The sequence below is a fragment of the Monopterus albus genome, unplaced genomic scaffold (genome assembly GCF_001952655.1).
Source record: "Monopterus albus unplaced genomic scaffold, M_albus_1.0 scaffold56.1, whole genome shotgun sequence".
NCBI classification, from domain to species: Eukaryota; Metazoa; Chordata; class Actinopteri; order Synbranchiformes; family Synbranchidae; genus Monopterus; species Monopterus albus.
In genome coordinates this window covers 909,981-924,119 of record NW_018127936.1, presented here as the reverse complement: position 1 = coordinate 924,119, position 14,139 = coordinate 909,981, and the positions used below count along the sequence as shown (strand labels likewise).

Below are 14,139 nucleotides of genomic sequence, written 5' to 3'. Positions count from 1 at the left end.
TGTTTCCGCGCTGATGAAGACCAGGTGAGGTCCAAACCAGTCGCCGTCTTTTTACTGAGATGCCTTGTTACAGGTAAGAGTGCTACATTCAAAATGTTGCTTAAATTATAGTGCAAAGGCATTAGCATCAAAATATACCTAAATTACCAAAACTGTGCAGAATAATAATAGAATACATTTCATGTTGATGTATATTAGTTGATTATAATTTCTGGTGCATTAGTCTGTTCATCATTTTAATGCTGTAGCTGGTAAAGGTAGGGATAATTTTAATGGTTAAAATTTGAACTTCTGGTGTGTAACTTGTAAATTTCTCACCAGAGATTACTTAAATGTCGTGATTAGGCTTATACTGTATTTTCTTTTTATTCATCTAATTCTGAAAAGAAACTATAAACTAAAGTTATCAAATAAATCTAGTGGAGTAACAAGGTGGTATGATAAGATGTGAAGAAGCAGAAACTAAAAATAAGTACAGATGCCTCAATTGCACTTATGTACAGTGTTTTTTCCAACAGGGTTTGATGCTGTTACTACATTAATGTGACTAGTAAGCGTAGGCTAGGAAAATTAAGGAAAGATCAGGTGAGGACGAGATGTGCAAGAAATATGAATTGATTAGAGAAAACAGTTGTCATTAAAACTCCCGTTTAGCCTCAAAGTGCATCATATACTGAGAAACCTGAATAAAGAATCCAATAGCTCTTTAATGGATCTTATTTGTGTAAAATGTGCATTTAATAAGAGCTGTTGACTTTTCCTGCATGTTTGATGATATTTATGAAATGTGTTAGTTTGTACAGGTTTCCGTCTCTGTGATCAGAGCAATTGTTATAACTAGGACGGACGACATAGGACTAACTCCGCCCATGTATCTTTCAACAGGCCACAGCTTTGTGTTCTATCTGTAATGTTTATGGCAAACATTGTCATAACATAGTGATTGACCATTGCTCTCAAGTGAAACACAGCAAATAGAATAATTTTTTAAATTCACTGTAGATAAACTTGTTTGGTGGAATTGGCTGATTGAGTTAACTCTGTTGTCACAGGTTCTGATCTTCCAAATGGCCAGAAACAAGGCAGCCGTGGCTCTGGAGCTCTTCCTTGATGCTGCAAAGAAACGGTACTTTACATCCAGGTACTCTGTGCACTTAACTATACACCGATCAGGCATAACATTATGACCACCTGTACACACTTCAGCCTTAACATTTGTGTTTATGAAGCTGTTTGGTTTTGGTGAGATTGTCTTAAATTCAATTATATGGTCATTATTGAGGTCATAGATAAAGGTGGTGTTGTACTGGACTACATTTTATTCAGAGGGTCAAAATATTAGGAACACCTCTGAATATAATGTGACACTGTCATCTTAAAAAGATTATTCAGCTCTTTGTTGTTTTTCATACATACAAAAACAATACAAATTCATATTGTAAAACTAACTTTTTTTTTTCTGTCAGGTACAATTCACTGCCAGGAAAGGTTGCCCTAATGTTTGAGATATGGCTTACTATGATGACATGTCTACCAGCCACATCAATTTAAACATATCTTTTACCTTTTACAGAGCACATGTCTCTTTCTACCAGACTGGAGGGAGGGGGGTTTAATCTTCAACAGTGTGTGTACGTGTGTGCCAGTTTTTCTGGATGTGTGAAGATACGAGAGTAGCCAAGAGGGGTTTTTCTGGATTAGAGGCTCCTAAAATATTCGGGTTGAGGTTTGAAGATGAGTCACACCACAAAAACAGCTCTACAGCATTGAGTGGGCGTTTGTGTTTCAGAGACAGTGTTGGAGCATTGTGTTGCTGGTCATCTGTGTTTGTGTCTTCTGAAGATACTTACAGATCAGGAAACAGATCTCAAAGGCTTGACCTGATATTGTAAATCTGTCCTCACAGATTTACTGTCTAACATTGACGATTGTACTTTAAAATCAGTTTGAGTTTGGCATTTTATGCACGAAGGTAGTTTGACTGTCAAATGCATCAACTGATCTTATAGTACAATCTTCAGTATTACAGATTGCATGATTTCATTAAAATGACTTGCAGTTACTTGCTACTAGTCTATTTACTGATGTTAAGTTCTCAAGAATATTTAGGAACAAGTGAAAAGCCTGTAATGCTGAGAACAGAATGCAGAAGATTACATGGAGTCAGTACACAAATCAGTGTTAGATGAAGCAGATGAAAATTTGAGTTAGCTGCAGAAACATCCATCTTTCCAAAGGCCTGGGATTCTGCTGTGTTCTCTAAATCAAACTGAACCTAAGTTGTTGAACTTTTCAAGGATTAAGGAAAAAAAAAACTTTTTCTACAAAGTTGAAATGATTTACCATGACATGCTGTAAGGCTAGAAAAATGAAAAAAAATGACCACACACTGAAAGCTTACATGATTCATTTAGAATGTGTAGCCAACATTTCAACCCACTGGTCTTCTTTAGTGCAAATAAGCTGCAGAACAAGTGCTGCTCCACACATCTGTGGTAATGTTAACTTCAGTGCCTCGTTTGGATAGTAAGATTACAGGCGAGTCCTCAGATGTCTTGTTGTACCCAAGTAGGTGACCGCAGTATTTCTGCAGAGTCGGCAAACCATTTACCTTGACCCCACCACTCTGGTGTCATTACGGTCCAGTCAGTACAACCTTCCTAGCTACTATCCCACATTTTGTCCTTGTAAACATAATGTTACTAGCTTACTTTAGTGAGAGCTCAACAGGACATTAACTGGTCAAGCTGATGGTGAATTTTAAGAACGTCCTCTCTTGGACCCCAAGGCAAATTACAGCAAGTCTTCTACTGCACTTATTGACAGTGCAGTGTACATTGTTGGATTCGAAGAGGTCATTACAGTTTGATTTTTACTTTTACAGCATTTGAACGAATGCTCAAAACTCAAAAAGTGGCAGCCCTACTAGTTGAGATATTTCAGTGTCGACAACACTGCTGTCTCTAGAGGCATGCTAATAGCATGACTAAAAGCTGAACACCCTTGAAAATATGATGATTACGGCATCATGGGTGATGACTTGAGGCTATTGATGTGCTTTTCAACCTCCATGGCCATATCAGTGAAGGTCTTTCTGGTGTCCAGTGATAACACATTGTCCTCATCTAACGGAGGCTCTAAAGCATCAAACTGGGAACAGAGCAGATCTGCTTTCATGTAGTGTCCCCTCCGGGCCACCATCCTCTGGTGAATGAGATTGTAGTCACCATGTAGGAAGAGAAAGAAGACATCAGTCAAAGTGGGAGGCAGGATTTCTTGGTCTTGACAGGAAGAAGAACTTAAGGCTTTGGAACCATAGAGCAGGATCTGTCTGTACAGGCGTTTCAGGGCAGAGCACACCACGAGAGCATTGCAGCCTGAAGACCTTTCTCTGGGATGGGAAGACATGTACATTCGCAGATGGTGAATATAGGCAGGACTAATGACAATAATAACTATTAAACAGTTGACATGTCATGTGAATAACTGGAAAAATGTTTTAGAAAGACAACGGGAAAACTTAGTGCACTCACCACAAACAGCTAAAGGAGGGGGTGGTGAGCAGAAAAAGAGACTCAAGGATAAGCAAGATCAAGAACTGAGTGTGGTAGTCAAAGAAAAAATATGTCGCTGCAGACATTTTAAGAAAGAGATGGCACACTTTTCACTTGTCCTTCATCTCTTCTCAGTCTCTCATAATCTGCCTTCCAGACTCTATTTCCTCACTCTCTGGTTTTCAAATCTGATATTTTTGACAATTTCATGCCTCCATATTGCTATCTCTCTGCGTATCGGCTCCTTCTCACTCTCCTACTCTGCAACTTCTTCATTTTTGTCATTAAAAAAAAGGTTTTCCATGTGAGCATGCCTGTGTATATACATACAGAATATGTCCTATATGTGATGGAAGAGCTTGGATTTTTCCTACCTCTGAATGACTTCATGTAGTTTAAGAAGCCAAGGCAATCTGTCCTGAAAAACAAACAATGATGACAGGGTTTGCTTTTGGTGTAAAAATGGTTTGAGATTGTAGTATATAGTATATTTAAATTGTAATAGATATTAGATGATGGTGAGAAGTTAAAAAAACACCTTGGAATTTTCCAGTTGGTATGTTACCTTTCTTTTTTAGATTCATTGTCATCTAAAGAAGAGGTTCTTAACCGCTTTAAGAAATGTTCAGGAGCACCCTGGTGGCCTAAGGTCTGACTCTGCATTCAACTGAGGACCTGAGTTGCATGTCTGTCTTCTCATTTCCAGTCATCTCTCTATTGTCTATCATCCATAAAATGCCTGAAACAATTTTACAAAAAGTCTTTGTGATTTTTGCCTAAAATAAATATCAATGCAGCCTGTCAGTCAATACTGCACATTTAAAAGTGTCAAAAAATGGAAGACCATTGACACGAAAGCTCGTTAAACAGTGTTTCACCATTATTTGGCCCCAGAGCAGCCCTTGGTATCATGAATCTTCACAGCCCCACAGTATCACCACTTTCCAGCCCTAACCAAAGCATCCCTGAATCCTGTCCTCACCTCTGGTTTTTGCTTAAGATATAACACAGCCTATAGTCTTAAACCTGGAGAAGGATGATGAATCTTATTACAGTATTTCCATGGTTTCAGGGATTTACAGCTTTGAGTGTTTTGGCTGCAGAGGAAAGCAAGAGACAGCACTCCCTCACTTTGGGGATCACTGCCAAGAACACAAATTCTGACTTTACCCTTTAATGTAAGAGGGTAGGTGAATCAAATCACATACACTCAGAGAGGCAAGCCTTGCACTTCAGAGTATTACAGGACAGACAGTGAAATGAGCTTGCAGTGATGAAGCCAGACTGTATCAAACTTATTCTTAAACCTATGTAAAGATGTTCAGAAAAATACTACAGTCAGATAAGAAAAACATACATTTGAAGAACTAACTATAATACACTAAGTGTTTATAGTGGATCTGATTTTTCTGGGATGCCAATATTTTCAGTTTAATATTGTTTTACAGAATCATTCAGTGAATCAGTAGTCAATAATACACAAATGTGCAAAAGAATGGAAGAGCCAAATGCTGTTTACCCATTATTTGGCCCCAAAGAGGCGGGTGTCAGGCTATGCTGTCATAAATCTTCAGAACCCCACAATAGGTAATACCATAGTCTACACCTAACCTACCCTTAACACAAAGGATCCCTGATGCCCTCTCCTCACCCAAGCAAAACAGTCACTAGGACTAGCAAACATTTCAGATAGCTCACCAAATAACTAGACAAACTACTGCTTCCTTTTGTGCTGCATCAGAATCCACCCTATGTTGCTAATCACTCCAACAAACCAGTCAGACCTCTAATATGTCCTCTTGGGTAACTTGCTCATGCTAACACCAGGTAGTAGGCCTCAAGCATGCTGCCTGTATCAACCATTTTGTCAAGTCTGTCCTCCTATGCTAGTTTACTTAGCGTCCAGTTTACAATTCAAAGCACTGACCTATTTTACCTATTTTTTTACTCCATTCACACACCTTTCTTCTGTTCCAGAGTCAGTCACTGGACCTTCCTGCACTATCAGCTAGAGTCCTAATTACTTGTCTTAGGCTCTGCCCTTTTATAACCAGCTCACCTACTGTAGCAGAGAGACAGCTGACTTGGCTACAAATCCCCTACAACCAACCTCCATGGGGCAGATTTTAAGTTTCTAGCCATGCTCCTCTAAGTCTGTGTATTTGAGTTTTTTCCTCTCATAAGCTGCATCTACAGCATCCTCCCAGTGAACTGTAAGCTCCACAAAATACAGTCAGCTGCATTTCTGACCACAACACAACGTCTGGTCTGAGGTTAGTGCTGACTGTCTCCTCAGGAACTACAGTATGAGCTGATTCCCTATTTACTTTCACTTGCCAATCTCTCCCTGCTTTTAGCTGGCCTGCATTTTGCCTGCACAAAATGACTTCCTGCCTTTTTCACCCTCACAAACAAAATGTCTTCTCCTCCTCCAAGGAGTTTACCTCTAAGTGCCTACTTTCAATAGCTTCTGCTAAACATTTCAGCGATTGATTACAGAGATCAGGCAGACAGACATCTTTGGTTACACTGCAATCTGAAATACAATCAGTTCTAATCTGATTACAGCTGGACCAGAATCACAGGTTTTCATACTACACAGACTTTAATACAAAGAGCTGAGCTCCAGTGAGAGAAATCATATTCTCTTATATCCAGGCTTCTGAGTACACACATGCACTGTTTGGTTAATCCAACCTCAACCTGCCAACTCTCACACTGACATGAAGGAGAGCCGATGTACCAGAGTCAAATTCCTTGTGTGTCTGATGCACCTGGCCAATAAAGCTGATTCTGATTCTGACATTTTTGTGACTGCCTGACAGTAATCCTGAATTTACATTTCTGTGTCATGTCATTTATTCTCTAACTCTTGAGTATCTTAAAAATATGCTAAAGCAGTGCAGGTCCCAGGGAGACTCCCTGCTGCTCAAAGCAGATTTTTGAGTGGGAGGTTATCATCAGCCGCCTAACACTGCCACCAGCAAACTGCTGCCAAATGCTGCTCTGCCTGTAAGCTTGTAAACTCAGCTTTGGCAGACAGCCAGTCAGTTGTTTGGAGACCTCTCTTTATTTTGAAAGTCAGCACGGGCAGTGAACAGATAAATATTGTACAAATAAAAACAAATGACTCAACTGAAATTTAGGACTGTGGGCTGTTAGGAAAAGCTGCCTGCAGTTTTCACCGTCTGCACCAGAGAGGCTTCCTCCAGCTACTTGTCAAGTCTTCTGTGGCTGCAAGTTTGAAATAGTGATTTACTCATGACAGGGACACACATACAGACACACACCTGATCTGTGAGCCGTTCACCCCGAGCCATCTTCTCAATATTCTCCTCTGGGTGAAAGTTATCGCCTTCATACAGGGGCCAGCCCAGCTGAGGAGTGGAAACACACATTCAGGTGAGTGATCCTGTAATACTATGTGCACAAACACGATTAGGGGGCTAATAGTATGTGTGTGTGTGCGTGTGTGGGGATCCATTTACCTTATCTGAAAGAAATGCCCCCAAGGTGCTTCTGTATAAGCAAAGGAACACAGCAGAACAGACACATTTGATACCATGATTAATTAATGCATTACTCAAAGAAATCAGCAGAATGTTGGATACTGAAAATATGTTGCAGCCCTGCTCTACTATTGTGGTGTTAAAATACATCTGTTACAGGTCAGTGCTGTAGTTGGCTCATTGTTTTCCTCAGTAACCTTGTAACCACTTACAGTATGTAATGAGACATTAAGAGTTGATAAATCACCACCTGTTGATCAAAAATATAAGCAAAGATCACATTTATTCTTCCCATTTATGTGTGTTTCTCCTTGTGTGACTCAAACTTAAATACTGCATGTTGGTTATATTCTACTCAGTGTGCTTATGTGAGAGTCCACCTTCTAAAGCTGCTCCAAATAAATACAAACAGAAAATATACGTACTTTCCACAGCCTGAGACTCCCATTATTATGTAGATCATCCTGTCTCTGATCCTTTTGAAACCTAAAAGAAGCAAAGTACCTTTATTACTGCTGGCATAGACTTCTCAACAAATCTTTACACATAATTATGCAAGGAGGCATAAAACAATCAGTTCTAATTTAACCAATGGTGGAGGAGGATTTCTGATCCTTAAGTAAAAGTACTAATGCCACACTGTAGAAAATACTGCATGTAATCAGAACACCATGGAATAATTTGCTGATTATTATCTGGATTATAGGGGTGTGCATCTCTCCCTCTCACATGATTCTATATCTATCTTGACACACAGTCCATGATTAGATACAAAAATGATACAGCAAGATTTGTAACGATACAATGCAGTATGATTCAGAGTGATTTTGATTAGATTCAGCAAATATTACATTTTACATATTTTACTTTTATTTGAAAAAGACTATACATACAGTCATGGCCAAACATATTGACCCCCCTGCATTCCTGTCAGATAACACACCACTTCTCCCAGAAAATAGTTGCAATCACTTATTCTCTGCTTTTTTGTGTTGTTGTAAAGAATTAAAGCCCAACCTGATACATTCTACACAGAAATCCAAAAATGGACTGGACAGAGTATTGACAGGCTCAACCTAATAATTGGTAACACACCCTTTGGACAAAATAACTGAAATCAGTCACTTCCTGTAACCATCAGTGAGTTTCTTACACCTGTCTACTGGAATTTTGGCCCACTCCTCTTTTTCCAACTGCCACAGGTCTATAAGATTTGAAGGGTTCCTTCTCCCAACTGCTGCTTTGAGATCTCTCCACAGGTGTTCTTTAGGATTTAGATCCCGACTCATTGCTAGCCACTTGAGAACTCTACAATGCATTGCCTGAAACTATTTCTGTTGCTTTTTGAAGTCTGCTTTGGGGCGTTGTCCTGCTGTAAGACTCTTGACCTCTAATGGAGACCCAACTTAAGCTGCTGAAGGGGAAGCTTGACCGGTAACAGTGAAAAAAATACACCGATCAGGCATAACATTATGACCACCTGCCTAATACTGTTTACATAGGAGTCACTGTGGGAGTTGGTTGGCACTCGTGTCACTCTGCAGCTCACTATGCATCTTCTGTAAATCCATTTGCTTCCACAGTTAAACTGTCAGGAAAAGCACAGATGTGTCTACAATTCATTGAAAAACTTATGTAAAAGGAGTGAAAATTGGTTCTTAGGACAAGTTAGAAATTTTTTTGACCAATTCAACAGCCTCACCACTCTGGGTGTGACATCACCACGACAGCCTCTGAATGTTTCTCTTCATAGAGACCAATGTACAATATTTCTCATTTTCAACCATTTTAACAAAGATTCAAATACATTTTGATCTTTTGAAAATTACAAATGTAAGTTAATAGTTTAATAATGTACAGTAGGGCAACCTCATCATCAGTAAGCCATGACCCTGTTGCCAGTTCACCATTTGTCCTTCCTTAGATACTGTTGGTAGGTACTACCCCCCGCAGACTGGGAACACCCAACAAGACCTGCAGTGTGCGAGATGCTGTGACCCAGTCATCTCACCATCACAGTTTGGCCCTTGTCAAAATCACTCAGATCCCTACACTTCCAACACATCAACTTTGAGGACTGAATGTCCACTTGCTGCCTAATACACTCCACACACTGACCAGGTGCAACTGTAACAGATAGTCAATGTTATTCACTTCACCCGCTAGTGGTCACAATATTATGCCTGATCAGTGTAGCTACAATCTGTTAAATATCATCCATTAATGTCTGTGGCACCTGTATATTCTGTATGAACTAGTGCCTCAGTGGGGAGGCGACAGTGGTGCGGTGGGTAGAGCAGTTGTCTCCCAACCAGAAGGCTGAAGGTTCAAATCTCAGTGCCTCCAGTCCACATGTTGAAGTGTCCTTGGGCAAAACACTGAACCCCACACTGTTGGTTAAAGCCATTGGTTGTTTTGTTTTTATTATGCTGACCAGTGGAAGTGAGGAGGGATCAAAGGGATCAGTGGCCATTGTGTAACATCATGTGAAAAGGGCCTAATGACTGGTTGTTTAGTTGGTAAAATTAAGTCCAGCTTGTGCTGTTCAACCAATACTCAAAACTTCAAAAATATTAAAAAGAAAATTGCAATTAAAAATAATTATTTTTTGCATTAAAAATGTAACTGTTATTAAACACTGCTGGTTAACTTCCTGCCAATCAACTAATGGTTTCAGTTCTACCTCTTTATGGGCAGTTTAATTTATGATAAAACATCATATTTTATAAGATGTGCATGCTGCAAAAATCTTAACCTGTATTTCCATTTCCTGCTACTTACTTCTGTTGCACTGTAATTCAGAGGCAAATATTTTACTCCACTACATTAACTTTATGTTGCAGATTCAGATCATAAATACAAAATATGATGTACAAATAAATAACAATTTATTATTACATTATATTTCTTATATACATTGTTTTTTCTTCCACACTGAAAGCTCTCAAATAAAGTAGTGATAGAAAAGTACAATATTTCACACAAAATTCTAGGGAAGTATTAGTACGAACTGGCATGAAAAGAAAATACTCAAGTCCAAGTAGGATTACCTCAAATTTGAGCAATATAACCTACCGACCGATGGCTGTAATGTAACGGTGGTACTTCCGCAAATTCTTCGCTAATTAATTAACAAAAAACCCTGCACAGACGCACGACTTCATCTTTCATAGGACATGTCAGCCGATGAGCGAATAAGACCATATAAACTGCTGTTTCAGCTAAACATAACTCGTTTTACCGAAAACGGCATAAAGAGTAGGTCTGCCTGAAATGCTCTAGTGTATAAAAGAGGCAAAAAACGTGCCTGAATGCAATAACCTACTACAGTGACTTGGACGCTTGGACCCATTGCCGCAGGATGTTTTGCTGAAGTACGTGATGACGCACAAAGCACGTCGGCTACGTTCGTAATTAAAGGCGCAGCGTCCTGTTCAGTTCAGATTATGCTTTAGCTAAATTGCCTTTTGACGTTATTTTTGATGAAATCAAGATAATTTCACAGATAAGACTAGACCATCTTATCAAATAACGTATAGCCTAATAATAAACTTTTCTCAAAGTCTCATTGGTAATATATACAAATTACATATACATGCACCAGTGGAACAAAGATTATTACAAGGTCCTGTTTTCCTCTATGCATGTGACGGTTATATGAACAGGCTAATAATTAACTAAATTATAGCTTGTGCTCAAAAAGCACACAGCTTATTTGAGTCACCCTTTCAAACCTGTAAGAACATACTGTAGCATCATATCCATGAATGAATATGATTTTTTAAATGTATGAAACCATGAAGTTATTTTAAAGGAAATAAAAAAATTCACAGGTGATTTACACTCACCAGATGACAATCTGACACCATAGACTACACGTGGTATCATTAGGCCACTATATGAAGATTCATGCTGAAATATGGAAACAGGATAAAACGGGGGTGAGTGAGTATGGGGAGAAGGGAAGGGGAGGGGGCAAGAAAGCCATCCTCCCTCCTGTAGATCTATCAGTGAGCATGCAGGAGGCGGCTGCAAGCTCTCCTCCCTTCCGCTCTATTGCATCCATCCATTCTTTTAAACATCCATCCACCCATTCATTTCCCAGGGCGTCACAAGGGGTGATTAAGACAAGTCTGACAGGCACATACATGTAGGCTATGCTTGTGTATGCGCGACTCCTCAGTTTGTGTAGCCTACGTGTGAGTCTGGTCTGTGTGTGGATCCGCTGACATGAGGAGCTAAAACAGAGCCGTGATAAGGATGAAAATGCTCCGGTTTCGTAGCCCCAGCATTCGCTCCTTAGATCAGGAGATCATCTGCACGATCCGGTTACTGGATGACTCCGAGATCTCCTGCAGCATCCAGGTACACGATCGCCTCAGTCGCCTCCTGCATTGTGCACTGTAATTATTGCAAAATTACGTGGAGGCATCAGATATATTTTCCTATATGGGGGAATTAAAAAGGCATTCTTTGTTATTAAACTTATCATAGCGTCATTTTTGTAGCTACAGCATTGCTTGTTTCCATGCTGCTGTGATTTAGCTTTCAGAGACCTTGCATGCTCTGCTTCATACTGCTTATAGGAGTTATGCAGTGAAAAGGGGGAACGGCGTATCAAATACGGAACGATGTGTACTGAGTCCAAGCTGGATGTGACTCACATGGAGAGAAGTTGAAGTTTGATTATTAGCGGAGGAAACGATGGAGGTCCATGGGTGTGGTGGCAATGATAGTAATGATGATGAGGATAGAAGGGACAACAGTTTTGATTCATATAGTGGTGTGTGTACATGCCATTGTATGGTTGTGTGGACAGTTTGATACCATGGTAATGAGGACATTCTGGTCCTCATAACTTCAGAAAGCTGTTTGTGGGTTAAGACTTTGTTTTATGGTTCTTGTTGGGTTAAGATTAGGGTAAAAGTTGGGGATTGGCATTTAGTTGTGATGGCTAAGGTTACTGTAACACAACCAAGAAAGTAGCTTCTGTTGGTAATTGGCTACATTGTCAAGGTAAAAGCAAAACTATTATTACTGATTCTTGAAAAGAACAATATCTAGATTCATTTTAAACAGTAAAGGCAAGGATTTACTTTAAACTCCTCAGAAAAACTGCTGCAAATTTACATCCTTTTTAGTATTCATAAGCAGGATATTAGCATTAAATAAACTGTTTATAACTCACTTCCGTGTTGTAATCAGATATATGTGCTTATAAATGTTTTGTCAGCAACTGTAACATCTGCTGTCAGTGCCTCTGAGTGGAAACTGGTGTATAAATCTATACTGAATGACAATATGTTGTAGTAAAACAGTTGTAATACTATAAAATGTATTCATAGGTGAAGTTAGAATTCTTAACAAATACTACCTTTTAATAAACACATTAAAATGTCCTTATATCTGAATGCATTTATAGATTTTTAACATGTCTTTTGTGTTACTATCTTCACTGAACTGCAGCTTTCTGATAACTTAGCCTGGATCCACTGATAGCAAGTATTAACTATTGAAACATTTGAGATGTAATATAAATTTTTGTTTTTTGTTGTTTTTTTTTTGGCTGGCTGAACATAGGAAAACATGTTTCCCTTCCCTTCCCACAAGCAAATTAGATCCTGTGTGTCTCCTGGGTCCCGCCAGCCCTGAGCTGTAGCAGCTGCCAGAGAGGCAAAAGTATCTTGTGAATCTGCCAGTGTATGATTCATAATAATATAGCATAATAAAGAATAGTGGATTATTCTTTTCCACCAAGTTCACTTCTATTGCACCTTCACATTGCACTGAATTCTCCAAAACAACTCCAGCTTGCTGACAACTCAGTGACTTGAACACAGCTACTATCATGGTGCGTGAACGAAGCTCAGAGCAGCAGCACATCTCAGGCTGAGCCACCATCAGATGAAGTAGTCAGCTAACTCAGCCCTCTCATCTGTCCCTGAAAGTCTGATACTCACTGCATGTCAGACAAAATGTCTTGCTGGTTTTCTACACGTTCAAAGTCACTGATTTACAAAACACCATTAAGTGCACTGAGAGAAAAGGAAAAAGTATGACAGGGAGATGTGTTTCCTTGTGTTTTAGTGCTCACATGTATGTATATCTGCATGCTTGAGGCTCTGACAGCAAAAAAGTGTGTTACAGTCCATGTACACATCTGAGAACATTAGTGTGTGGCTTTTCACCAGGAGACTGTGAATATGAAGGTGTGTGTGTGCTTTTAGCCATGTCTGTGTATCCAGCACAATAAGGAAATAGACATTTATATTTCTAGCTGACCACATTTTCCAGGACTTTCTTTAATGGATTTGTGTTCTGGTGCTGAGCTGCTCCTTCCTACATATTTAATCACATCCTGTACGCCTCATGCTTCGACAACAACACCTCTCCTCTTTCCACTGACTTCTCTTTCTTAAGTTATTTGGTTTTTTGTTATCTGTGCATTGTTTTTCCTTTCTGCTTTGTCCTTTGTGCTGAATATGTCGGTCAGGATGAGAGGCCAATGACAGCACTAGATTCATTGACATTATAAAAATGGTGTGATACAGTTGTGAGCAAATGCATCACAACTAAATAGTCTGCAGTGTTCTTACATCATTTACTTTCTTTAAAGGCATCCGTTCTTGACTTTGCATGGGTGTATTAGCCACACTCTCTCGGGGCGCAATGGTTGGCACTGTATGGACCCTGAATAAATGAGGACTTTAAAATATCTTGAAAAGCCATGATAAGTGTGAACGCTTCTAAGGCAATAGAAAGTGTAATAGGATATTGGTTCCCATCATCCTCACAAACACAAATAAAATATAAGTAAAAAAGTTGCTAACTGAATAAAATGGAATAAACCAGACAGTGATCATCACAAATGCAGATATGAACAGTCCCAAATTTAATTCAATCAAAGGCAGTGCAAACAGGAAGCAGCGGACAGACCTTATCACTGGAGCAAATCTCAAGGTTTAGTTTCAGGAGAGGATATTTTTGCAGACATATTTTGACATGAAGGGAAGAGTTCTTCTGTTCTGGTTACAAAAATGTTATGAAGTGTGAAATGAGTGTGTGTGTGTATACAT

General features: G+C 39.3%; 2 protein-coding genes and 1 long non-coding RNA gene across 12 annotated transcripts in view; 2 read left to right on the top strand and 1 right to left on the bottom strand.

Annotated features, from left to right (window-relative positions):
* LOC109961544 (uncharacterized) overlaps positions 1-6,552 on the top strand; it is a 10,785-nt gene extending 4,233 nt beyond the window's left edge. Inside the window, exons 2-3 of one of the 2 annotated variants that reach the window (XR_002275148.1) lie at positions 1,053-1,141; positions 4,133-6,552. This is a non-coding gene — a long non-coding RNA (uncharacterized LOC109961544). Of the gene's footprint in view, positions 1-1,052; positions 1,142-1,466; positions 2,644-4,132 lie in introns of those variants that run through there. The other variant, XR_002275147.1, reaches the window with a different exon arrangement.
* LOC109961543 (IDNK gluconokinase) lies at positions 2,743-10,437 on the bottom strand. Of its 5 annotated transcripts, none has more exons than XM_020602433.1 (6): positions 10,371-10,437; positions 7,489-7,549; positions 7,043-7,073; positions 6,845-6,931; positions 3,929-3,972; positions 2,743-3,391 (listed from the first exon to the last, which is right to left on the bottom strand). In XM_020602433.1, the coding sequence occupies exons 2-6, from the start codon at positions 7,524-7,526 to the stop codon at positions 3,019-3,021; spliced, it is 573 nt and encodes a 190-aa protein (XP_020458089.1). In that variant the 5' UTR covers positions 7,527-7,549; positions 10,371-10,437; the 3' UTR covers positions 2,743-3,018. The 5 variants fall into 5 exon arrangements, with proteins under 5 accessions (XP_020458089.1, XP_020458087.1, XP_020458088.1 ...); XM_020602431.1 differs by having other exon boundaries at positions 10,114-10,427; XM_020602432.1 differs by having other exon boundaries at positions 10,139-10,427.
* Positions 10,438-11,079: 642 nt separating this feature from the next.
* The window catches only part of frmd3 (FERM domain containing 3), a 41,380-nt gene continuing 38,320 nt past the window's right edge, over positions 11,080-14,139 (top strand). For all 5 annotated transcript variants that reach the window (XM_020602579.1, XM_020602576.1, XM_020602578.1 and 2 more), the window contains exon 1: positions 11,080-11,428. In XM_020602579.1, the coding sequence (XP_020458235.1) occupies positions 11,324-11,428 (105 nt within the window). In that variant the 5' untranslated portion in view covers positions 11,080-11,323. The remainder of the gene's footprint in view (positions 11,429-14,139) is intronic.